Here is a 26468-nt window from a genome sequence, read left to right as displayed (position 1 = left end):
TTTATAATTTCCAAAGTACTGCAGAGCCATGAAAATAAATCTTCAGAATTGTCTTTTCCTGCTTAAAACTACCTCATGCACCATACTTAAAGGCACTCAATAAGTTGGATGACTGTGTATTGAATAAAGTAGTAATCTGTTTACTAGTGGGATACACTTTGCATTGTTAATTATTCTACTTTTATTGTGCATAGAAAAATTAGTTGGACAGTTGAAAAAAATTTTTGAGCTTGTATTTTTGATGGTGTCGATATGGCAACCATACTTTATGAATCAAAAATCAGAACGAAAGTCTGTCCCATACTTGTTGTGACCAAGTATGGGAAGTGGAGAATGTACTTCTGGGGACAGTGGGAGGCACTGAAATCTGAACTGAACTGTATGGTTGCTATGCTCATAGACCGGAGAGTATTATTTAATTATTTAAAATCTTTATTGATTACTTATGCTATGCTAGGTGTGTTTTTGAAAGTATGGAACAGTAATGAAATTCAGATCTTTCATTAAAAGGCAAACTGGAATTAAAATTGAGTAACTTAGCACTTAATTTTTAATTATTTTTTAATTATTTTTTTAAGCACTTAGTATTTCTTGATGTTGTTTTTCTGTTTGCAGTTTCAGGGAGAGACAGTGTTTCAGTTATTAAATTTTAAAATATTTTACACTGTGGTAGTGAAAGTGTTTATTAAACATAGCTCCAAGAAATGATTTTACTTCTTCTCATTAGCAAGAATATAGGTACTGAGTAACAGCCCGGACTTTGAAATCAAATAGACCTCGTTTTGATCTGAGTTCAGCAACTTCCTCATGAGGAGGAATAATTAAACTCCTGGGTGTTGAGAAGATTAACAGATAAGTCAAGTCAAGTGCTGTGAATGGAATTTATGCTTAATAATTATTAATTGCTATGTATTGTTTTTGTTCCTGCTTAAGGAAAATTTTATAGGGAAAAAAAGACAGTTGGAAACTTTGTGGATTTCTCTTTGAGAAGCTCAAACAGAAAGTTCAAGAGAGCTTTTCTGAGGCAACCAAAAATTCTTAAATTTGTACTTAGTATTTTATATACTGTATTGGGCCTCTTACAATGTATCAGTGGGCCTGGGTCATGCATTCTTGTTTTTCCACATATATGGACAATGTTACTACTTTAGGCATGTTTTTATTATTTTTTTTAACATAATATTGCTTACTACACTTATATTTGATAATCTTTTGTCAATTTTAATATTTTTTTAGAAAACTGATATGATACAGTTTTTTGAGGAACTTACAACCTAAAGTCTGGGAAGTACACTCAACTGCTCTGAATCTTGCTTCCTATTCCTGGGTTGGCACACTTCTCAAGGACAGCAATTTGTCTGTTAATTTTTTCTATCCTATCAGTTACGGATGTGTTGAACATTTGTTGAATGAGTAAGTGAATGAAAGAGAGCATAAAAGGCTACTAGTGAAATCAAAAGACCTGGACATTATACAATAGGACTTCTCAGTTTAATTTCCCAATTAATAAATACATTGTCAAACAGAAATGTTCTTTTATTCTCTGGCACAAGTCCTTTTCTTGATTTTCCAATTTAGTCTTTAATGTACTTCACATAAGAAATATAAACAATATCATTTAATATAATTTTAGTAAATAAGCTAGGAAAAAACCCTGCTAACCTATAGTGTCAGTCTGTTAATCTGTATTGACTTTTTCTTTCTTTTTTTTTTTTTTAAACTAGAACCAAGTGTGAGCATGTTAGGTGATTTGTTGAAATGCAGGTAATAAGTAGGATAAGGCAGTGAATAGGATGACCTGTGAGGTCAGAGGGAAAATATCTGGGGAAGAATAAGTTAAATAAGTTAAAAATTTTTTTTTTTTTTAAGGTTTGTTAGAGAGGGCACATAAGCAGGGGGAGTGGGAGAAGGAGAAGCAGGCTCCCCACTGAACAGGGCTCAATCCCAGGACCCTGGGATCATGACCTGAGCCGAAGGCAGAGCTTAACGTACTGAGTAACCCTGGTGGCCCGAGTAAGTTAATTTTTAAAGCTAGAGATTCTGCATTTAATTGTGTGTCTGTTTGAAGCTGGCTAGCAACTAATAAAGTATGTATGTATATATATATACACAAGGGGAGGGGCAGAGGGAGAGGGAAATGCAAACCCCCCAGGTGAGCAGAGAACCAGACATGGGGCTCAGTCCTGGGCCTCCAGGCTCATGACTGGAGCTGAAGGCAGACACTTAACCATCTGAGCCACTCAGGTATCCCTGAAGTTTTATTTTAAAATAAAATTCTTTTCAAGGCATTCTCTAAAGGTCTTTGTGATACCTAAGTCTGTAGTTAAGAGAACTATTCTTGTCTTTTAAATAGGTATTAAAACTTACGTGTGAATTAAGAAAATTGAAACTCAGTATTAACGTAAAAGCTGGATTGCATTTTCTGCTACTCCTTTCTGAAATTTATAGGAGAATGTCAATGCTGAATGCATGTAAATTTTGTAATTTATTTGAGGTAATTACTTTGGAAGAATGCAGTGAAATACATAATACTTCTAATTCTTATGTACTTGGTTTTAGTAAAATCTAGCTAAATATGGGGAGGGCATCTTCATAGGAGTTGCCGATTTCTTCTATAAAGAACCAGATAGTAAATATTTTAGGTTTTGTGAGCTTATGTGGTTTCTGTTAAGTATCCAACTCTCATTGTAGCATAAAAGCAGCCATCAACCATATGGAAACTGTATGGCTATGTTTCAGTAAAACTTCATTTACAAAAATGTGTTGCAAGTTGGATTTGGACTATAGATTGGTTGTCTCTATATCAAATATTGGGGAGTGCTGTGCTATTTTTTTGTTTTTATTTTTTTGACTCACTAATAAGTGTGAAATACAATAAAATGCTCATAAAAATTGCAGAAACATTGTCCTACAGATAATATCTGAAAAAGAACTTTTGCTCTTATTTGATTGCTCAAGAACTTTATCAGCTGGTTTAAGACTGTCCAGATTTTTGTATTAAAGGACGCTTAGGGGTTTCATTGTGAAATTATAGAAGTACAAGATGTTTGAAGGTTAAAAATTTTAAGTGACGTGTTCACAACTTCGTTTAAGATATCAACGGGTTCTACTGGAGTAGTAGATTTCTAAAGTTTTGTTTTGTGGTATTTTTTTCTTTTTAATCCTATTTTCTGTTTTCAGAAAAATTCCTTTTTTGTTAGAAGATAGTTTACTTTTCTTTTTGCCTTTTGTAACTATATTTCATAATTTAAAAAAGAGTCTAATACTTTGTTCAGCTTAGCACATCCCTTTTCTAGCCAGCAAAGTATGGTAAAACTTAAAGTTTTATTACTTAGTTGAGTAAGTAATGTATTAGTAACATATTGGTAAGTAATATGTTTAGTAAGTAAGATGTTTAGTAAAACCTCTCTCTCAGGTATGCCAGATTTTCCTTCACTTGATTTGTCATGCTTATTATTGAAAAGCGTTGGGGCGCCTGGGTGGCTCAGTTAGTGAAGCATCTGACTTCAGCTCAGGTCATGATCCCGGTCATCTCCCTCTATGGCTTCTCCTGCTAGTACTCTCTCTTTCTCAAATAAATAAATAAAATCTTAAAAAAAAATTATTAAACACCCATGTCATGTCAGTGGCATTGTTAAACAGTCTAGTAATGTAACATATACCTAAAGATTAGATTGTTTTTACAGAAAGAGCATCTATTTCATATTTCAAGTAATTTTTTTCTTCATTGACAGTCCTGTTACTGTAATTTAAATGAGTTAAGGAAAAATAGTGTTTATCAGTTGTACCGGCTAAGTAACTAGCTTTTCTTTAGGTATAATCAAGCGGGAAGGAATGTGATCTTTTTAACTTTCAGCTACAGATTTAATGATTGAAGTGGGAATGAATAAATTTTAATGTTCCTCTAGTAACTAAATATAAATAGAAAAATATGGATACTTTTATAGTAGTCACCTTCTGTGCTGTATCACTGTTGTTATGCAGTAGTTTTCATGTTAGTGAATTCACTGAAAGAGAATATGAAGATTGAAAACTGTGATAACCAGACTTGTTTCTTCCTATGGTTAGCACTTTGTTCTGTTAAAAGGAGCAAAGCATCTTTATGCCATGTTCAGTGTGTCTCATCCTGAAGAGCAACAGTATCCTAAACAGACACAGTAAACAAGAAGCCAGTAAATCTTAATTTAGATCTCTATCACAGATTTTCTCATTTGTTTTTATACACAGAGACTTCTGAACACTGGATGAAAACCTTTTTATTTCTTCTTGAATGTTCAGATACTTAATGAAAAGCTGCAAGCATGTATAAATAACCGATTTGGAATCAGAGGAGACCAACAGGATTAGGACAGGATAGGGTAATTCTGAGTCTTTAGATGAGGGTCAGTAGTTAATTTGACTTAGGGGAACGTATCTTTTGTATTTATTTATTTTAAAACATTTAAAAAAATATTTATTTATTTGAAAGAGAGAGCACAAGTGGGGGGCGGGGAAACAGATGGAGAGAGAGAGGGAGAAGCAGACTCACTGCTTAGCAGAGAGCTTGATGTGGTACTTGATGCCAGAATCCTGAGATTGTGACCTGAGCTGAAGGCACACACTTAACTGACTGAGGCACCCAGGCACCCCATATTTATTGTATTTAAGAGTCTTTTAAAAAAAATTCTAAACTGTAGTTGAACTAGTTTTGAAGAGCCCTAAGAGGAAACTGAGGATTTGGGAAATAAACCACAGTTTTTGATAGCATTAACTCTGTAGATTTTGAGTGTACTTAATAGATGAATTTTATTTCATGTACTTTGAAATATAAGTAGAATGTTTTGTATTTTTCTCTTTGGCAGTAAGGATGTATGAGGAGGTCTAGAGAAACAAAATTACTTTTAAACTTAGGTGCTGATTTTTTCCTCCTTTTTTGGATTAATAGTCTTCCATGTGTATGTAAGATGTCAAGATGTGGAAAATATGTAAGGTATCAGGGTTATTTTTTTGAATGATGACCTTTAGAGTTGATGGTAAATTTTATTTGAGGTGTTTGAAGAGAAAAGGGCTCTTATTAGGTTTCTCAAGAGAAAAAGAACCAATAGGGTATCTATAGATACACTTTTTAAGAGACTTATAGGACTTGTCTCATGCAATCATGGAGGCTGAAAAGTCCCAAAATGCTGTCCACAGTATCTGTGGGATACTATGCAGCCTTAAAAAGGAAATTCTGACACATGCCGCAGCATGGATGAAATCTTGAGAACAATACATAAAATGAAATAAACCAGTCACAAAAAGGCAAATACTGTATGATTTTGCGTACATGAAGTACCTAGCATGGTTAGGTTCATTATAGACAGAAAATGGAAATGTTGGTCGCGGGGAGCTGAGGAGTGAGGGAATGGAGAATTACTGTGTGATGTGTACAGAGTTTCAGTTTTATGAGATGAAAAAAGTTCTGGAAATGGATGGTGCTGATGGTTGCAGAGAGATTACCCAGTGTATAAACAGGCCTCAGTTTGTGAAACTTGAGGATGAACTGCTCGTTTGGACAGGTCTTGGACTTTTGATCAGTGTTGTTAAAAACAGTCTCCTTCTACCTCATGCATTTTACCTTTCTTTTCTCTACCCTGTCCTGTTTTATTCTTTGGCAACTTGGTGAACTTGCTTTAACTGGGAGCCATATTCTCATTGTGGCTTATGAGGCTTTTAGTTCTAAGCACAGTGACTACATTTCTGATTTAGAGTGAACCCAGAGTATTCATGACCGTGAACTAGCCCTTCCTCCTTGCCTGCTCTGGATTTTCTAGGTAAACTTAAAGTTTTAGATACTGACTTCCATGGGTATCATCAGTGTGTTTTTGCCTTTATAGCTTAGGCTGTAGAATTTCATTTCAGAATTGTTACATAGGTTTAAAACTAATGGCCTTTTTCTCTTCTACAATTTTTAAAAAAAATCTCATTTCAGAATAAATAAGAGAATACAAGTAAACAAACCAGCCATAATTTCATGAAACAAGTTATAAGAACTTATATACAGGCTTGATTTTTTTCATGCATACATATGAGTGAATGTACACACACATTTTTATATTAGGTTCATCTATAGGAATATACCTTTTCTGAATATCTTTTAAGGAATTCAGGGCTTAAATATTTCTTCGTTAGTATAAAGTGGCCATTAAAGTGATGGAAATCGTCTAGTTTTTATTTGCTTTGTATAGGTATAAGGTTTTCAGTACAGCTTTAAGGATATCATACTTTAAACTCTATAAATTATGCACTGAATTTGGAATTTATTAGATTATTCAAGCAACTGTATTATAGTGTTGTCTTGTGGGCTTCTTAACAAATTGGTACATATGGTAAGTTAGAAATCCATTTATTTGGTTCTCTTCATTTGAGTGACAATTTATATTTTCTTTAGTTTTTAGAATATTTTACTTCAGAATCATATTTCCCCAAAAGAGAGAAGAATGGATTTTTTTTCAGAAAATAACAGAAAGGATGGTATATCAGCCAATTAAATGTGTACTGTGTACTTGGTTAATTTTTATTTTTTTTTTGAAATTTATTTTTGGCTGTAACGAGAAACCTCAATGTCTAAGCTTAGACTTCTGCGTGTACTGTGTGCTTTCAACAAATAAACACAGATTCATTCTTTTCATTCGTGATTGTGCCATAAACTTGTTAGTCTCTAGAACTTTCAGAAGCCAGAGTATTATTTAGTCATCCTCTGAATGCTGATTATACAGTTAGCATTCAAGGCCCTAGAGAGAGAGATTTGTGATAATGCATGGCAGTGGACCAGGCCATTACATGTTGCTTCATCAGTATAAAATTGTAGCTAAGTCTTGCTCTTTCAGCATAATGTCCTATTGGGGAATTTTGTTTGCTTAACTGACCAAGGACAAGCATATCTTGTTGAATACTTTCAGTACACATTTAACAATGAGGTTTCATCAGTAAATTATTAGTTCCTGCCAGCTGTTGCATTTATCTTTCTTTTTTCAAAAATTTTGTATGGATTGGGAAAGTAGTTACTGGGAAAATTTTTCAGAATCTGAGTCGGGGCTTGAGAGGAGATCTTCAGTTTATTCGTTTCTAGACTTTGAAAATACAGTGTGTTTAAGACATGATCTTGCTCTAAACTCTTGGGCTTTGAGTTTCTTTGGAAAGACTGAAAAATAACAACTAAACATAATTTAGTATGAGGTGAACTATAAGTGAACACAGAATGCTGTAGATTGATACTGTCCAGTATAGCAGCCGGTTGCCATGTGTGGTTATTGAGCACTTGAATGCGTGGCTGATAGACTGAAGAACTGAACTTATTTTAGTTTCAATTGTTTTAAGTTAAATTTAAAAACTGATATAGAATAATTTGAGTATTGAATTTGTTTTTTCAGTTGTAAATTTTATGAAATCTAAATACAGATCAAGTACTTCTTGAAATTTTAGGATTTGAATTGAAATACACTATAAAGTATACACTGGATTTTAAAGACTTGTAATTTTTATATTGATTATATAGTAAAATGCTAATATTTTAGATGTATTGGGTTAAGCGAATATATGAATTCAATTCACCTCCTTCTTTATACCTTTTTAAAGTGGCTACTAGAAACTTCTTTTTTAAGTAGGCCCCATGCCTAGCATGGAGCCCAGTGTCGGGCTTGAACTCACAACCCTGAGATCAAGACCTGAGCTGAGATCAGGAGTCAGATGCTTAACAGACGAGCCACCCTGGTGTCCCCACTAGAAAATTTTACATGTCATACCTGGCTCACATTATATTTGTGTTGGTGCTGCCCTAGATAGATGGGAATTCTACATTGAGGAATAGAGGAGCGTCTCAAAGAGAAGGTGACTTTCAAAGAGAAGGTGAACTAGCTGTTTATGGTTGTTCAGGCTGAGGACATAAGGAATTTGAGGAGTGTGCAAAGGATCCACTCTAGTAGGTCTTTGAAAATACATGTCCATCATTTAAGGGAGAGAGGTGGATGTTGGAGGGCTCAAATTCATGGCTTAATAAAACAGGAGTAAGGAATTAATTTCAGTATATGAATTCCATGATAGCATCTTAGTTTATATGAAAGTCGTTTTCATCCGGGGATGTGTTGAGTGTTTACCATGTGCAGGTGCTATACTGGGCACTATAGATGAAGAGATAAACGAGGCAAACATTTCTACCTTAAAGATAGTCAAGTTCTAGAAGAAAAGCCAGATAAGTAAATCTGAGATTACAGTACAGTGTAATAAGTACCACAGTAAGCTGCAGCATCGTGAGGCTATAGGAAGAGGTGCATTGTAAGGGCACAACAGAAAATTACTGGAGGACGTGGGTGTGGGCTTAATCTTTAAGGGAAAGTTTGTCTTTTGTTCTTTCTTTGGCAAGTCTTTGTACCTATGATAAACTTCCTAATTGTGCACACCCTCGTGACTATGTATAGATAGGTCCCTTTTACCTGGGTCTTTTCACTGTGGTGTCTGTCAGCTCTTACCTGTACACCCTCTAGGTACAGACTGTCTTTACCTACCAGTAAATTTAGTTTGCAGCATGGCATGATTGCACTATTGTCAGTTGGCATCTGATTTTGCAGGTTGGTAGCACAGAAATGACTTGATCAGTATGTTTGTTTAAGGCTTCCTAGAAATAAGCATTTATTACCTCACAGCTTTCCTACTTGGGGCCTGCCTTCTTGTCTGTCAGGGGAGAGGCAGAAATGGTGGCAGATCTCTGATGGTGTAAAGGGGTTGTTCAGTTGTTGGTCAAGGTGATCAAAGAGGAGGGGAAGAGGACAGAAGCAAGATGAAAGGTGAGGGGCTAAAAAAGTTTTAATATATTAATATAAGGTATCAAACCCAATAGGAATTGAGCAACCGCAAGTGCAATAAATAGAAAAACAACAGAAAAGGGTTTTTTTGTGTGTGTGGTTCTTTTTTTACCGTGAAAATAATATTTATTAAAGCTTTTCACAGTGCTGACTTTCCTTAGCCACCAGTTATGTTTCATTTTGGGAAGGCCGCTTTTTATTTCTTTGTGTTATGTCAGCTAAAAACAGGTTTAAATGTACTTGAAGCGCCCTTCACCACTTCCATTGGACTTCCTTGGCTTCCTCCTGCTTCCGTTTACAGTCCAGTTAAAGCTCTGCTGTGAGCCTTTCCTCCACGTCACATCTCACTGTCTTCTTGTTTATTGCCACTTTTTTGTGCCCTAGAGCATCCTGTACATGGAGCTCTCTGCAGCAGAAGTCATGCCATTGGAATCATTTTATTATCTCTCTCTTTCGGGTTGTTGGCCCTTAAGGACAGGAACAGTCTTACATCTCCCATAGCTCGAAATTAGTTCTCCTATGTTAGCTAAGTAAAATCAGAGAAAATGTCCTTGTGCTCTGCAGACCCTGAAATCTCAGTGCAGTCATGCTTTAAGACGCAAACATTAGAATTTATATTGTAAAATTATCAAACAAGGTGTTTGTTTTTTAATGTGTTTTTGTCTCTAAAATTTGGTCTTAAGCAAAAAGATTTCTTTTGAAAAGTTAATATTTCCAGTTAAAATTGATACATGATTTTCAGTTGTGAAACTAAAACAGATTTTAGTGTTGTTAACTGAATATTGGCTTGTTGGTTATTATTTTGTCCTCTATTCTGTTAACTGGCCCAGTATTATAATTAGCAATTATGGTAAGGCAGAGTTTAAGCAGGTAAATTACCAAAGGCACATAAATGTCTTCTTTCCACATGAATTAAAATAGAGTTAAAAAATAATTTAAATTTTGTTTTGGAGTCTGATATTTGGTAATTGCTTTGTTTGTTTACCCATAAACTAAATCAAAGATACGATTATAGGCTGCAGGGACTTAAAGTGATTATTCAGTAACATAAACATAAATATATTTATGTAAATATAATTCATCATTGTTACTGTTTTTTTAGTGGTTATTATAAAGGTAGGTACCTGAGTATTAATACCTAGTAGCATATGCTATTTAAGAAACAATAGGTATAGCTCCTTAGTTAATATGTATTCTGCCATTCTCTGAAGTTTATTTTAGAAGCAGTTCTTGAACTAATGTTAAAGAAAAAAGGGGACAAATCTCAGTATTTTTGGTATTAAAGTAGGGCTTCAGGGAGAGTCTAAGTTTAGAGTTATTTTCTTTTTTTTTTAAAATATTTTTTATTATGTTAGTCACCATACAGTATGTCATTAGTTTTTAACGTAGTGTTCTAAGATTCATTGTTTACGTGTAACACCCAGTGCTCCATGCAATACGTGCCCTCCTTAATTCCCATCACCAGGCCAACCCAACCCATCTCCCCATCCCCCTCCCCTCTAAAACCCTCAGTTTGTTTCTTGGAATCCAGTCTTCCTCCTCTGATCCCCCCCACCTTGATTTTTCCCTTCCTTCTCCTGATAGCCTCCAAAAATGAAAAAATAAATAAATAAAGTTACCTTCTTATATATATGGTTCCCCAATTTTTTCTTTCTGTGGATAGTGGGAGGACTATTTTAGTCTCTGTATAGATAAAGTGGAACAGGCCAGGGCTTTTTTTAAATATAAAATTGGGTCATGTGGAGAGGCACTAGTCCCAATTCAGTTGTTAATTAATGACAGATATGGCCCATAAAATTAACTTTGTTTCTGTGCTCTCCTTTTAAATTTTTTTTTTTTTTTGGTCTGAAAAAACACTTATTCTTGTCTACAGTTCATGAACAAGGTGCTTTGTTTAGTTTAAGTGCACAATACTTAAGTCTTAAAAATTATCCAAAATTAATTTTAATTTAACATATCATGTATTATTGGTTTCAGAGGTATAGGTCTGTGATTCATCAGCTTTAATATAATACCCAGTGCTCATTACATCACATGCCCTTCTTGATGTCTGTCCCTAGTTACCCCGCCCCTTCATCCCTCTCCCTTCCAGCAACCCTCAGTTTGTTTCCTATGATTAAGAATTTCTTATGGTTTGTGTCCCTAGCAGGTTTCGTCTTGTTTTTTTTTTTCTCTTCCCCGATGATCCTCTGTTTTGTTCCTCAAATTCCACATATCAGTGAGATCATATGTAACTGTCTTTCTCTGATTGACGTAATCCTCTAGTTCCATCTACATCATTGCAAATGGCAAGGTTTCATTTTTAATGGCTGCATAATATTCGTGTGTGTGTATCACATCTTCATTCATTCATGTGTTGGTGGACATCATGACTCTCTCCATAGTTTGGCTATCATGGACATTACTGCTTATAAACATTGGGGTGCTCATGCCCCTTCAAATCACTACATTTGCATCTTTGGGGTAAATATCCAGTAGTGCAATTGCTGGGTTGTTGGGTAGCTCTATTTTCAACTTTTTGAGGAACCACCATACTGTTTTCCAAAGTGGCTGCACCAGCTTGCATTCCGCCAACAGTGTAGAAGGGTTCCCCTTTCTCTGCATCCTTGCCAACACCTGTTGTTTCCTGACGTGTTAATTTTAGCCATTCTGTCTGGTGTGAGGCAGTATCTCATTGTGGTTTTGACTTGTATTTCCGTGATGCGGTTGATGCTGAGCACGTTTTCATGTGTCTGTTGGTCATGGGCTCTTGGTTTTTTTGGGAGATTTTTGATGACTGCTTCAATTTCCTTACTGGTTATGGGTTTGTTCAGGTTTTCTGTATCTTCCTGGTTCAGTTCTGGTAGTTTATATGTCTCTAGGAATGCATATATTTCTTCCAGATTATCTAATTTGCTGTCATATAGCTGCTTATAATATATTCTTATAATTGTTTGTATTTGTTTGGTGTTGGTTGTAATCTTTCCTCTTTCATTCATGATTTTATTAAATTTGGGTCCTTTCTCTTTTCTTTTTGATAATCTGGTCAGGGGTTTATCAGTCTTACTAATTTCTTTCAAAGAATCAGCTCCTAGTTTCGTTGATCTGTTCTACTGTTCTTTTGGTTTCTATTTCATTAATTTCTGCTCTGATCTTTATTTCTCTTCCCCTGCTAGGTTTAGGCTTTATTTGCTTAGACAGATAGACAGACTTTCTTAATATTTCTACTTCTTTCCTGAATTACTTAATGCCGTGCTGGATTTGATTGCTAATGTTTTACTTCATATATTTTCATTTATATTTATAAGTGAGGTTGGTTATAATTTTCTTTCATTTAATTCTTCTCCAGTTTTGTTTTAGAATTATGCTAGCCTCATAAACTGTGTTGAAGCATTTCAGTTTTTTAAATTAGAAAAACTGTTGGAACTGTTTAAATAATAGGAATTGGTTGTTTCTTAAAGATTTAATATAATTTTCCATAAACAGCTTTTAGAAAATGGCGTTTCTTGGTGTCTTTATTTCTCCCAGTCTAGTAAAGCATTAGGAACAAAGTAAGAACTTCTTTTAACACTTGTTGAATAAATATTCTCTAGATAAGGTTCTGGGAAATGATATGCTATATAGAATTGTTTGTTATATTAAAAGACTTCATTGTAGTAAGAGAAACATTGTTACCTTGGCTAATTCACCAGGATATGGAATTAGTCTGGAAGAGAAATACTACATGGAAATCTGTCTTCCTAGATAGATTTTCTTCATAGAAAGGTGCTCTTTGGTGGTGGTCTAATTTCAAAGCTAACATTTCAAGGAAAACAGTCTCATTTGTATCATTGAATACAGTAGTTGGGTAATTACCATGTGTAAAAAGACTGAATGTAATCGTTTTACATACGTATTCATGTGTGGAGTTATTTTTAATGTGTTCACTTTAAAAATCTTCTGTGACTTATATCCGTTATAATCATTTTACAGACAAAATAATATTTTAGAAGTTAAAGTACTTTAATTTTATTAAGACTGATTCAGTGTATCCATCCGCATTTCCTTTTTTAAATTCTGTATTTTTAAGCATTCATAAAGCTCTTGGGTACATTATAGAAGTAATTAAATTTCTGAGTATAACCCTAGGATTCATATAGTAAAGCAGCCCAGGGTCAGCTATTTCCCCAGAGGACGTTTGGCAACATCTGGATACTTTTTAATAGACACAGTGGAAGTGCCACTAACATCTAGTGGGTAGAGATGCTAGTAAACATTATAAAACACACAAGATAGCCCCCTGCAGTAAAGAATTATCTGACCCAAAATGTTACGGGTGCGCAGGTTGAGAATGCAAAGTGTATGAAGAATATTCTGCTCTTGACTGACATCTAGTAAGACATATAAAAATAATAAGTAAAAATGTAGATTGAGATTAAGCATTTAAATCAGTTACTGCTGATTCTTATTTTTCCACTGTTAGGAAATTCACAAATAAGGAACCTAGGAGGAGATTATATGATTTATTGGTATTGAGAAATTCTAGCTGAGAAAGAATGGAATGTAGTAAATTCTTAGCTGAAATGTTTTATCTCCTTTATCTTTCACTTTTACATTCCTGATTTAATATTTGACAGTTTTCTATCAAAATCTTTCTTTTGATAGTTTTCTGAATAAATGTTGAATTACGCATGTGTAAGACTTTTCGTATTTTAAAAAAATTGCCTAAAATCATAGACTTTCAGAGACAAAGAAGACCTATGTGGTTTAATCTGATTCCCTCATTTATAGAGATGTAAAAATTCAATTTCAGGAAGGATGAGATGATCTAATCCAATGTTCTACAACTTGTTAGTGCCAGATCTTGAACTGGAACTCACAGTTCCTGACTTCTAGTGGACTATTCTTTCAGGGTGAGGGAAAGTTACTAAGTATATTTTGGATTGTGTTTGAAGCTTTTATGTTTTCTTCAACCAAATCATGAATTTTAATACTGTGAAATTGTTTTTTCTTTAGAGAGAATACATATATATACATACCTGTATATGTGTTTTAAAATAAGCTTATATGTATTTTCTGGGTCTCATTTAATTTTCATTTAATTTTTATTTGTAAATGTTATTCCAGTTTAAGCGTGAATATTTCACATTTTTCACAGGCAACAACACCTCCAAATCAAGGACGTCCGGATTCTCCTGTCTATGCTAATCTACAAGAACTGAAAATATCCCAGTCTGCTCTCCCTCCGCTTCCTGGGAGCCCAGCAATTCAGATTAATGGAGAATGGGAAACTCATAAAGATAGTTCAGGGCGTTGTTATTATTATAACAGAGGAACCCAGGAAAGAACCTGGAAACCACCTCGTTGGACTCGGGATACAAGCATAAGCAAGGGAGAGTTCCAGAGTCCAGGAGACCAAGAGGTATGAATAATTAAGGAATCAACCAGTGGCTTACCAAACTTTCTCTCTTTTCATTATTCAAGGCCAAGGAAATGAGAGGTTTGTTTCTTGGTATTGAAATGATAGAATACTTGAAATCTCTAAGCTATTAAATGTTCTTTCCCACTTTCATTATATTAATGCTAATTCTAATATCTAACTAATAGACAGTAGCTAACCTTATAATGTGTTTACTAGTTCCTGAATTAAGTAATTTAAAATTGCTTAGTACCAGTGGCTTTCCTCACATTATAGAAGATACTAATTTAGTTACTGTTATTGCCAAATCAGGGACTTTTTTAGAAAAAGGAAAGAAAATATATGATGTGACTTAGCCACATAAATAAAAACAAAGTTATGAACTAATTAAAATAGACACTTTCTGTATTGGTTTGCTGTGACTACTGAGATGCTTTTCAGTGTTTCAGAGGTGCAAGATCACTTTTTATTTATATGTAAGGAAAATAAGTATAATGTAATTCCTTTGCTATAAATGGGCCATCTTGTAAAGTATGACTGTTCAGTCTAAAATCATTATTTTCTGTATCTAGTGTTCATACTACTACTCCCACCCTGCCCCGCCCCAACCTTTGTTTCACCTTCACCTCTTAGAGGGTGGTGCAGTGAACTTGGCCAGCTATATTTTGAGAGACAGTCATGTCAGAGATCTGGAGAGATTCCTTGGGACCATTTAGACATGCAGGAGAGGCTTGGGTAGAATTGACAGAATGGAATTAAATCCTGCTGTTTGGTAGAGGGAGGCCCCTATACCTGCATAGGACACACTGCTCTTACAGAAAGCATGTGGAATAAAAACAACTCGTTAGGTAGAAGCTGGAAAAATCAGGTGGCGCATCCTGTATTTAGCAGAATCGAAAAGCTTTTTGTAGTTAATGACTCCTCTTGTCCTATTTTTCAGTTGGTTATTTATAGCTTTGGTTTGGTGATAACTTGTACTTTTTAGTGTTCAAGATTGAGATCAAGAGTAGTGAGAGAAATTTGTTCTTGTGTTACTATAATAAGAAAAATGTTGAGAAAGTTATTTGAATTGTAGATTTAGAAAGATATCAAATTACATTGTCCTGTATGTGAATAATAAAGTAAAATCTAATAATTTGGAAGAATTAGGGAGAGCTCAATTATAGAATAAGGAGATTTAAAGTACACAACTTTAAGCATGCTTTTTAGCTTTCCATATTAATAAATAGATGAGAGTGATTTGTATATCAGAATCTCTGCTTATTTGGCCTCTGCACACACTGTTTAAAAATAATTACAAAGTGGCTAGAGCACATTTTCTAATAATTTCTTGAGAAAGGTTGCATATAGGAGGTGATACTGAGACTTTGTGAAAAATGTTTATATTCTGCACTTAGATTTAATTGGTAGCTTGTTGAGTATAGAGTTCTAGGTTGGAAATACTTTTTTCTCACAGTTGGAGGGCATTTTGAACTTCAGTGTATGGCGATACAGATCAGCTGCTTGCCAGGAGTCTCCAGTATCAAGACCATTAGGTCTTTCTTTTAGACTACTCAGTCTTCACTCTTCACAGAAGTCTTAAAATCTGCCAAGAAAGTCAGGGCTGCAGCGTCTTGGTAGTCAGTATTAGTTTTGCTTATAGTCCCTCAGTCTCCTCGTTTCTGTTTGGTACCTTGTGTCCCAGTTGTGCCTCTTGTCTTCCAAATCAGAATCTTACTGTTTTTCTCTTGTAAGAGGTAATGAATTCCTGTACTTCAACTAGGAAAAGGGAAGGGTGCACACCTAGCAAGCAGGCCAGAAGGAAAGGGATTCTGGCAATTTTAGTCTTCATTGCAGTACCCCTGCCTTCACCCCTAGTTCCAGGAGGACCTAATACTGTTACTTCCTGAGCCATTTGAAGATTCTGCTCTGTAAAGTGGTTGGATTTCACTTCCCTCTCCAACTCCACAGCCTCCCTTCACCATTTTAGAATCTGCTTTCTTTGTAGATGAGTTAGTCTTTTGTTCATTTGCTTCTCAGCTTCCAGAGTTTTGTGATTGCTTACATCTTGTGTTCTCCCTATTCTTGGTAGTATAAGTCTTTAAAAACATATTTCAGTACTTTTAGTGGGGTTTGAGAAGGGGAATAAGTGTTAACTCTTCCATGTAATTCAGAGCTTATTATTTTAGTGGTTATCTTAGAGCAATGGATCTCAATTGGGTACAGTTTTGCCTCCTGGGGGACATTAGACAATGGGGACATTTTTTTGTTAAACTCAAGGAGGGGTACTGGCATCTCGTGGGTAGAAGCCAGAGATGCTGTTAAACATCCTGTGATACACAAGATAGCTCCCACAACAAAGACTCATCTGGCCCTAAATGTCAGTAGTGCTGCTGTTGCAAACCCTGCCTTAGAAATGTTAACGTGCATACTCACCAGAGCCTAGTCAGCGTCCTCTCGCTCTTTAGAGCCAAGTGAGAACTGTATGTGCCATTTGCTATTGTTGTCTTTTATTTCAGTTTTTAGCCCGCGTATTGTTGTACATGGTGATTCTTAAATTCATCCTCCTGTTTGGCACTTTTTTCCCCCTCACACTCCTTTATGCAAATCAGATTATTTTGGATAACTTTTATCTTGGATAACTACTGTCTTAAGCACATACATTTAAAATTTTTTTAGTGAGGATTTGTTAGTGATAGAATCTTAGTTTAAAATTTAGTGATGATGTTAGTGATAGAATCTTAGTTTTTGTCTAGAAATTTATTTTTCCTCATTTTTGAAGAATATCTTTACTTGATACACAGTTCTTTTTTAAAGGATTTTTAAAAACTTATTTATCTGACAGAGCACAAACAGGGAGAGGGAGAAACAGATTTCCCGATGAGCAAGGAGCCCAGCCCAGGACCCTGGGATCATGACCTGAGCTGAAGGGAGTCAGTCAACCAGCTAAGCCACCTAGGCGCCCCTTGATATACAGTTATAACTTGACTGCTTACTTGTTTGTTTCTTCCTGGTTCACTAAAGATTTTATTCTCCTGTTTTCAGGCTTCCGTTGTTGATGTTGGAAATTCAGCTGTCAGTTTGATTTTTCATTCCTTGAAGAACAGCTTGTCCCTTCTGGCTGGCAGCTTTTAAGATCTTGTATCTGTAATTTTTCTATAATATGATTAGGTGAAGGTATCTTATTTCCTGCCCAGGGTTTTGTTGGGGTTCTTTTTTTTTTCCTTTTCTATTCTTTTTCTTTTTTTTTTTTTTTAAAGATTTTATTTATTTGAGAGAGAGAGAGAGCACAAGCAGGGGGAGGGGAAAAAGGACAGGGAGAAGGAGGCTCCCCACTGAGCAAGGAGCCCAACCAAGGACCACCCCCCCACCCCCATCATGATATGAACTGAAGGCAGACTCTTAAGCGGTTGAGCTACCAGGTGCCCCTTTTGTTGGGATTCTTGAACTTGAGGGGTCCTATCTTTGATTAGTTCTAGAAAATTCCTACTTGTCTATATATAGCCTTTGTCCCACTTTCTGTTTCCTCTCATTCTGGAGCTTTGATTAGATGAATATTTAATCTGCTTGCATTGGTCATGTCTTTTGATTTCCCTTTACTTGTGAATTTTTTTTTTTTTTTTAAGATTTTTTCTTTATTTATCTGACAGAGATCACAAGTAGGCAGAGAGGCAGGCAGAGAGAGAGGAGGAAGCAGGCTCCCTGCAGAGCAGAGAGCCCGATGTGGGGCTCGATCCCAGGACTCTGGGATCATGACCTGAGCCGAAGGCAGCGGCTTTAACCCACTGAGCCACCCAGGTGCCCCTACTTGTGAATTTTATCTCTGTTTCTCTTTGTGCTTCATTCTCAATGATTTTTGATGTAGTTCTTGTTCATTATTTTTCATCTTTATTATTAAACTAGTCCTTAAATTTTATTTTATTTATTTTATTTTTTTAAAGATTCTATCTATTTATTTGACACACACACAGAGAAATCACAAGTAGGGAGAAAAGGCAGGCAGAGAGAGAGGGAGAAGCAGGCTCTCCGCTGAGCAGAGAGCCCGATGCTGGACTCCATCCCAGAACCCTGAGATCATGACCTGAGCCGAAGGCAGAGGCTTAACCCACTGAGCCACCCAGGCGCCCCAGTCCTTAAATTTTAAAAACATCTTAGTTTTTATTTATTTGGGAGAGCGTCTCATCTTATTACTTTGAAAAGTTTTAAACCTAAAAAACAGTATAGTGAACATCCACATACTAGGTAGCGCTTCATGTAGATTTATCTGTTTGAACATTTTGCCACATTTTTCTTCTTTTCTTTCTCCTTCTACCTCCTAGTAATTTCTTTTCTAAACCATTTGGATTAAGACAACATAATATTTTGTTGTCTAAGTATAAGGATGTTTTCCAGCAAAACTGTTGTCAGTTTTTGGTGAAAAATTATTGTGCCCAAGAAGTTTAATATTGATATGTTATTTAATACACAGTTAATATTCAGTGTTTCTCACTTGTCAAGTAATGTTCCTTATAGTTTTTTTTTCCTGCACTGAAAGACACAGTGAAGGATAATGTATTTCATATCTTTCTTTAGTGTTATTTTGTATTTAATTTAATTTAATTTATTTTTAAAGATTTTATTTATTAGCAAGAGAGCTCATGAGTGGGGTAGAGGGTGAGCTGTTTTGGGCAGAGGGAGAGAAGCAGACTTCGTGCTGAGTAGGAAGCCCGATGTGGGACTCAGTCCCAGGACCCTGAGATCGTGACCTGAGCCACTTGGGCGTGCATATATATATATATATATATATATATATATATATATGATAATTCTAGTATATAAGGTCTTTAAGAGTTGAATTATTCTGCTTTTCTGATGACTCTTAATCAAGGTGTTTTGTTTCACATCGTGTCCACATATGTTTTATTTATTTATTTTTAAAGATTTTATTTATTTGTCAGAGAGGGGGAAAGAGAGAGAACACACAAGCAGGGGGAGCAGCAGGCAGAGGGAAGAGCATGTTTCCTGCTGACAGGGAGCCCAATGTGGAACTTGATCCCAAGACTGTGGGAACATGACCTGAGCTGAAGGCATACACTTAACTGACTGAGCTGCCCAGGTGTCCCCTGTATGTGTGTTTTAATATGTGACTATATATAGTGCTTAGAAATTTTTATATATAGGAAGTCTTTAATGCTGGGGTTGAAAGCTTGTTGTGTTACAGAGGACTTGCTTTTGTTTCTGCCAGGAAGGTAGTATCCTGTAAACATTTGAAACTGAATTTTCAGCTTTAGTTTTTTAGGCCATCCAAGTAGTAGTAATTTAGATTGCGTGAAGCCTGGTTTGCGGTTGGGGATTCTCCCATTTCCCCCCACTTATCTGGGAAGATTCCTGTTATTTCCATTGTGTGGAATAAAAGGACAAGACTTATTTCTGCCTCACTGGTAATCTGAGGGTTACTACTTTGGGGTGTCAGGTCTTTATCAGGGGGAAATCTGGTTATACTCCGTACTTTTGGTAGTCTCAACTCCTGTTCCCCACTACTTGATGCCTTGAAAACTAACGTTCTAGTGTGAGGTTTGACATATGCCTTCAAAGAGAAAGCTGGTCATTACATTCTACTTAGGTTTTTTTTTTTTTTTTTTAAAGATTTTATTTATTTATTTGACAGAGAGAGATCACAGTAGGAGAGAGGAAGGGAAGAGATCACAGAGAGAGGAAGGGAAGCAGGCCCCCTGCTGAGCAGAGAGCCCGATGTGGGACTCGATCCCAGGACCCTGAGATCATGACCTGAGCTGAAGGCAGCGGCTTAACCACCTGAGCCACCCAGGCGCCCCAACATTCTACTTAGTTTTTGACCTCTGAGTATTTCTTAGCCTTTTGCTTCTTGAGGAGTCGTAAAAAAAATTATGTAATATTTTATTGTTTTAATCCAGGTGGTCATTTCAGTACCTACGTGTCATTGTCCTGTAAATGGAACGCCTCTGTAGCACACTCTATAAGGCTATATTTGCTGCAAAATATATACCCCAACATTACTGAGCCAAGTACCCTGTTGAATGGAGTTATGAGTATAGCACAGAAAGCATTTAGAGAATGCTTACCAAAAATAATCAATTTTATTTAATTACCACTAATTTCTAGTAGTAAATATCAAGATTTTAGAGGTACCTCTGCCTTAAAAAAAAAAAAAAAAAAAGATTTATTTATTTATTTGTCAGAGAGAGAGAGTGCGCGTGCACGCACGAGCAAGCATAGGCAGGCAGAGGTAGAGGAAGAAGCAGGCGTCCAAAAGAATAAGGAGCCTGATGTGGGATCCTAGGACGGTGGGGTCATGACCCAAGTTAAAGGCAGATGCCCAAATGACTGAGCCATCCAAGCATCCCAGTACCCCCGGTTCTATAAAATAATAAAACATATTGAGATACATGTTTCTCTTCATGCAAAAAAGGAACATCTTGGGGTGCCTGGGTGGCTCAGTGGGTATAGCCACTGCCTTCAGCTCAGGTCATGATCTCAGGTCCTGGGATCGAGCCCCGTGTTGGGCTCTCTGCTCAGCGGGGAGCCTGCTTCCCTTTCTCTCTGCCTACTTGTGAAATCTCTCTCTCTCTCTGCCAAATAAATAAATGGAATTTTAAAATTAAAAAAAAAAGGAACATCTTACTGCACAAAAATTGGGAAATTATGGGAGCATTTCATTAGCTAGAAAGTCATGTCTATGAAAATATTGATTTAGTGACTTTGTTTCCTAAATTAGTTTTACTATTATAAGACATAATTGACATACAGCATTGTTAGTTTCAGGTGTACAATGATGATGATTCTATATTTGTGTATATTGTGAAATGATCACCACATTAAGTCTAGTAAAGAATTTTTTTGTCATGTGAGAAGTTTTAAGATCCACTCTTTTAGCAACTTTCACATATGTAATACAGTATTATTGTGTTTTCCATGCAGTACTTTATATCTATATCCCCATGACTTATTTATTTTATAACTGGAAATTTGTGCTTTTTAGCCCTTTTCCCAGTGGGTGAACCTGCTTTCTCCCTCACCTCTGGCAACTACCAGTCTGTTCTCTGTTATCTGTTAGCTTGTTCTGTTTTGTTTTGAAGATTCCACATAAGTGGGATCATATGGTATTTGTTTTTCTCTGACGTATTTGACTTAGCATAATGGCCGTAATGTCCATCTGTGTTTTTGCAAATGGTAAAATTTTGTTCTTTTTTATGGCTGAATAATATTCCATTGTATAGATTTCTTTTCTCTGTTTCTAGAAGATTTTATTGTACTGTACTTAAGTGGTCTCAATTTAAAAACAAGTCTTGATTTTTAAAATAGGTTTTCCATTTTTAACATTACTCTTAAAAAATGTATATAGGTCACTTTATGCAGGGTTCCTGTAAAGTCGTCTATGTCAGTTTTTGTGAACATGTTACTATTAGTATGTTTCTTTTTTCTACAACATTGAGAATCTACACAGTTAAGTGTTTTAGACCAAATTATGATGATAGAAGATATAGTTTGAGTCAGATTTAATTGCAGGAAGTATTTTACCTAGAAGTGATCCTGGAGGGGTCATTTACAAGAACTCTAATCACATAAATATTCATGAATGAATGAAGTTTAAGTGCAGTAAGCAAATTGCTACTTACTCACATTATGGTGCCTATTTGAAAAAGCAGAAATTAACTTTTGTCAATCTTATTTGCTTCTCTTGTATGTCTGGATTTTATCATGCTTTTAAAAGTAAAGCATACCTAAGTTATTTTCATACTGAATTTTCACCTCTCTATCGTTTGAATTTTTTCAATATTATTTTTCCTGTTTTGAAGTTTAGTTTCCAACTATCTTTAATAAACATGTGATTGAGGAAATAAATTAGCCAAATAAAAGCAATGAATGAGAGAGAACATAAAATACAGTATTACAAGACTAGTGACCCCCCCTCCAGTTCCACACATTAAAAAAACAATAATTCTATTTATTGAGCACTATTGTTTGCCAGGCATGAGAATTTTCAAGAAATTCGGTCTGAGGAAGTACTGTCATCCTGTATTTTGCTTACACAGGGATGTATATATCCATACATACTCCTGTCAGTTTTTAATCTGATTTCAGTTCAAAAGCAGAATTAAATAATAGAAGGTAGCATTTTATCTCTCATTCTGAAAACATAGTTTTCAATTTTATTATGGTGAATTTTTACAGGGTTACATCATTGTGATAAAATAACTATTATAAATTTCCCCTTACCATGTAACATTGTACCATTTAAAAGACTAACAATTTGTGAGTTAAATTTTCAGATATAGTCAAGATATCTTAGTGTGCTTATAGCTATTACAGTTTATTGTTTAGATTTGCAATGGCTGCATATGTGTGTGTGTAAATATATATATATATATATATATATATATATATATTCAAAGAAGAAAAATCCTTATGTTTCTGACTATTTATAGCTTCTTTCATCAGAAGAAAACTACCACAGCATTTGTTACAGCCAGTCAGATAGTCAGTGTGGTTCTCCTCCAAGGGGTTGGTCAGAAGAGTTGGATGAACGTGGGCATACCTTATATACCAGTGACTATACTAATGAAAAGGTACATTATTTTTTCTCACCTAGTTTTTTGGGGCAGAATCCTTACATAAAATAGTCGTGTTCTGAAGTTTTAGTAGTATTTAAAAAACACATGAAAATATTCTTTAATTCTGAAATCATGCCAACTGACAACATGAAATCTCATTATATAACTACTGATTCATGGTTTTAAATTGCTTATAATTACAGTGATTTTTGTGGTGTCAAAACCATCTAAGACAACTTTTTAAGAGTAGACCTGTTGAGTGTCATTCTGTTAAGACTTCGTCAGTAAACATATTATTTTGTATTTTTCTCAAGGAATGAATGGTTTTTAAGGAATAGTTTTCTCAGCATGTGTCACTATGATATACCACCTCACTTTCTATACTCCTTTTTCTTTTATAATCAAGTTATGTAAAACAAAAACCATGAATCTAGTACCTTATGATTAATTAGTTTGGGAATGCATATTGAAATTTTATGTATTAACATCTGGTATCATCAGAGAAGATAACTGATTGGTTGTGCTTGCTTTAATTACTTCGCACTCGAACATGACACATTAGTTTTCATGTATTTCACAATTAAGATCATATGTTAAATTAGCAGTACTTCCAGTCTTTTGCCCCTCATAGTCCCTATGTTTTATCATATGAAGTTTTATTATTAGTGTTACTTAAATGATATTGAATGAGGAATGTGTTGGCTACAGGAGGTAATTCCTAGGGTTTTACATGAAGTTTGGCTTACAATGTTTAGTAGTTTTATATTTGAAGATTTAAAAAATACTCTCTCGTTTTTTTCCCAACCCTGTTTTCAAGTGAGTGACCCTGTGTCTAGTATATATGTATATCTGTGTGTCTTTATTTTATATTTTCTTGTGTTAAGTGGTGCTTCACATTAGAACTAGCTTGATACTGAAAGAGAGAGGAAATAAATTCACATTTAATATTGAGTTTATTTACTTTTACCAAACTTAAAATTCAAATCTATTAGTATAAGCTTGTAAATTTTTTTTGCGGTGTTCTTGAGTATGCAGAATAAAGTTCATAAGAAAAAGATCTAATATCTCCAGTTGCATAAGCTTAAACTCACTTTTACTTAAATTAAAAAAATAAAACTTTTTTTGTTTTTTGTGTTTTACACCTGTTTTGTTTTTATAGTGGCTCAAGCATGTTGATGATCAAGGTAGACAGTATTACTACAGTGCAGATGGATCTCGTTCAGAATGGGAATTGCCAAAGGTAATAAACCTTAACATTGAATTTATATTTTAAAATAGTAGATATAATAATATCTGAAAATGGTCTCAGCAGATTTACTTTAAAATTTTTATTCAACTTTTAAAAAGCAGAACTTTTTTTTGGAATTCATTGAGAATCCTTTGGCTAAAATATTCTAAGCTGTGTATGATCTTTGCTATATAATACTGATAATTTCTATTCAAAAGTTCTTTTGGTTGAAATTGGTTTTTCCATCATTCTTGGAAATAAGAATTTCCTTCAGTGCCAATAAGGTTATCTTATATCTAGTCATCTTGCATATATTGAATTTTTGAGGTTGGTCTTAACATTTAATCGTTTTTGTGTTTTTTTTAAGAGAAAAAAGTGACTCAGTATTCCAGTTTATTCTCGTATGTGAATATGGGTTGTAATTGTGTCCGTCATTAGCAGCATGTGCTGATAAAATCTTCTAGGGTCTCACTGGGTCTTTTTCCAGATGAGTACATCAGGGCTCAGTTGATCTTAAGGCCGTGGGCTTCAGAGTGGTCATGTGCTTGTCACACTATTAGTATTGAGATAATTTTAAATGATATCTGAGCAAAAGTTTAAATTTTAATTGGTAGTTAATTTTGATGTTTTAGAAAATGATAATGTTAGCAGACCTATCTGTAGTGTTAGATAGACTTTAATTTTTAAAGAAATTTGTCTTTTTGCCAAAGAAAATCAATTTAAAGAAAAGTGCTGTTATTATAAAGATACATGGATATAGAAAAAAATCACTAGATGTTAATAACTTGAAGGTTGGAAAACACTGTTTAGTAAAGTAGTAATAATTATGGTTTCTTCTTTTGTGAATTTTATCTGACCTCTATTTTATGAAATTATAAGGTTTGATACTAGTGTAATAAGCTATACAGTGAGCACTTGATTATTAAGAACACCTTTGTGACCTGTCTTGAGTTAGTAGCATAAGAACTCCATTATAAATCTGACAGCTTTTAAAATGCCTAGATATCAAGGAACGATGTAGGGCTATAATGCAAACTTGACTCAGGGTTTGGGGGAGAGGGGTGAGAATAAAGGAAATAATAATTCTTTTAGTTAATTTAGCTATCAGGTACAGCCCCAGAATTTTCTTGTGTTAAAAAAAACCTTGTTAGGGGGCACCTGGGTGGCTCAGTGGGTTAAAGCCTCTGCTTTTGGCTCAGGTCATGATCCCAGGGTCCTGGGATAGAGCCCTTCATCGGGCTCTCTGCTTGGCAGGGATCCTGCTTCCCTTCCTCTCTCTGCCTGCCTCTCTGCCTACGTGTGATCTCTGTCTGTCAAATAAATAAATAAATAAATAGTCTTTAAAAAACAAAAGAAACAACAAAACAAAACAACAACCTTGTCAGATCTTCAAATAAGCATTTGTATTTATGTATTTTACATGTATTTTAGCATGTATTTTATACAAGTAAAATACAGCTCAGCAGAAGAAACTATTTTTAACCATTTTTTAATACTTTCAAAATGAGAGGTTGTATTAAAATTTACATATAGACAATAGGATTGTTTTTTGAAAATAATGCTGTTTGCAACATAACATTAATGATAATGATGATAATTTCTATATTTTAATTTCAGAACTCAACATACAAAGAATTATGAAGATATTATCACATTGTGGGCTTTCTTTTTTTAAGGCTTAATTTTTTTAGAACAGTTAGAGGTTTACAATAAAAGTGAGAGGAAGGTATAGAGATTTCTCATATATCTTTGGTTCCTGCACATGTGCAACCTCCCTCATTATCAACATCACTCCCCAGGGTAGTATATTCTTTACTAAGGATGAACCTGCATTGACAAATCATAATCACCTGAAGTCCATAGTCTACCTTAGAGTTCATTCTTGGTGTTGTATATTCTGTGGATTTAGACAAAAGTATACTGATATGTCTTTCCTTATAATATCATACCAAGTATTTTCAATGCCCTAAAAATCCTCTGTTCACTACCTCCCTCAGCCCCTGGCAACTACTGATCTTTCTATTGTCTTCATGGTTATGTCACATTCTGGTTTTTTTTTTTTTTTTTTGAAATTTTATTTATTTATTTGATAGAGAGCACATGCAGGGCGAGTGGCAGGCAGAGGGAAAGGGAGAAGCAGGCTCCCACTGAGCAGAGGGCCTGATGTGGGGCTTGATCCCAGGACCTTGGGATCATGACCTGAGTTGAAGGCAGATGCTTAACTGAGCCACCAAGGTGCCCTATCACATGGTTTTTATTTAAAATTAACCATAGATAATATCTATCTAAATATACATATATTTAAATATATATATTTCTAAAAATATATATCTAAAATAATACTGAGAATGAGTAAAGATCCAAATAAAAATATACTTAAAATGCCATAAATCGCTCCTCACATATTTCAGGGATAGAAGTTTTCTATTATCACTCTTTAAAATTATGAAATAGAGTTCAGTAAAACATTCATGGTTTTTTTTTTCCATTTTCGT

General features: G+C 34.9%; 1 protein-coding gene across 5 annotated transcripts in view; it reads left to right on the top strand.

Moving 5' to 3' along the window:
- ARHGAP12 (Rho GTPase activating protein 12) overlaps positions 1–26468 on the top strand; it is a 108615-nt gene that overhangs the window by 32394 nt on the left and 49753 nt on the right. For 3 of the 5 annotated variants that reach the window (XM_059404363.1, XM_059404360.1, XM_059404361.1), the window contains exons 4-6: positions 13936–14199; positions 22620–22760; positions 23905–23985. In XM_059404363.1, coding sequence (XP_059260346.1) covers positions 13936–14199; positions 22620–22760; positions 23905–23985 — 486 coding nt within the window. The remainder of the gene's footprint in view (positions 1–13935; positions 14200–22619; positions 22761–23904; positions 23986–26468) is intronic. The other 2 variants (XM_059404364.1, XM_059404365.1) reach the window with 2 other exon arrangements.

The sequence above is a fragment of the Mustela nigripes genome, chromosome 6, assembly GCF_022355385.1.
Source record: "Mustela nigripes isolate SB6536 chromosome 6, MUSNIG.SB6536, whole genome shotgun sequence".
NCBI classification, from domain to species: domain Eukaryota; kingdom Metazoa; phylum Chordata; class Mammalia; order Carnivora; family Mustelidae; genus Mustela; species Mustela nigripes.
Note: the sequence above shows the minus strand (reverse complement) of the source record. Positions and strands in the feature narration are given on the sequence as shown.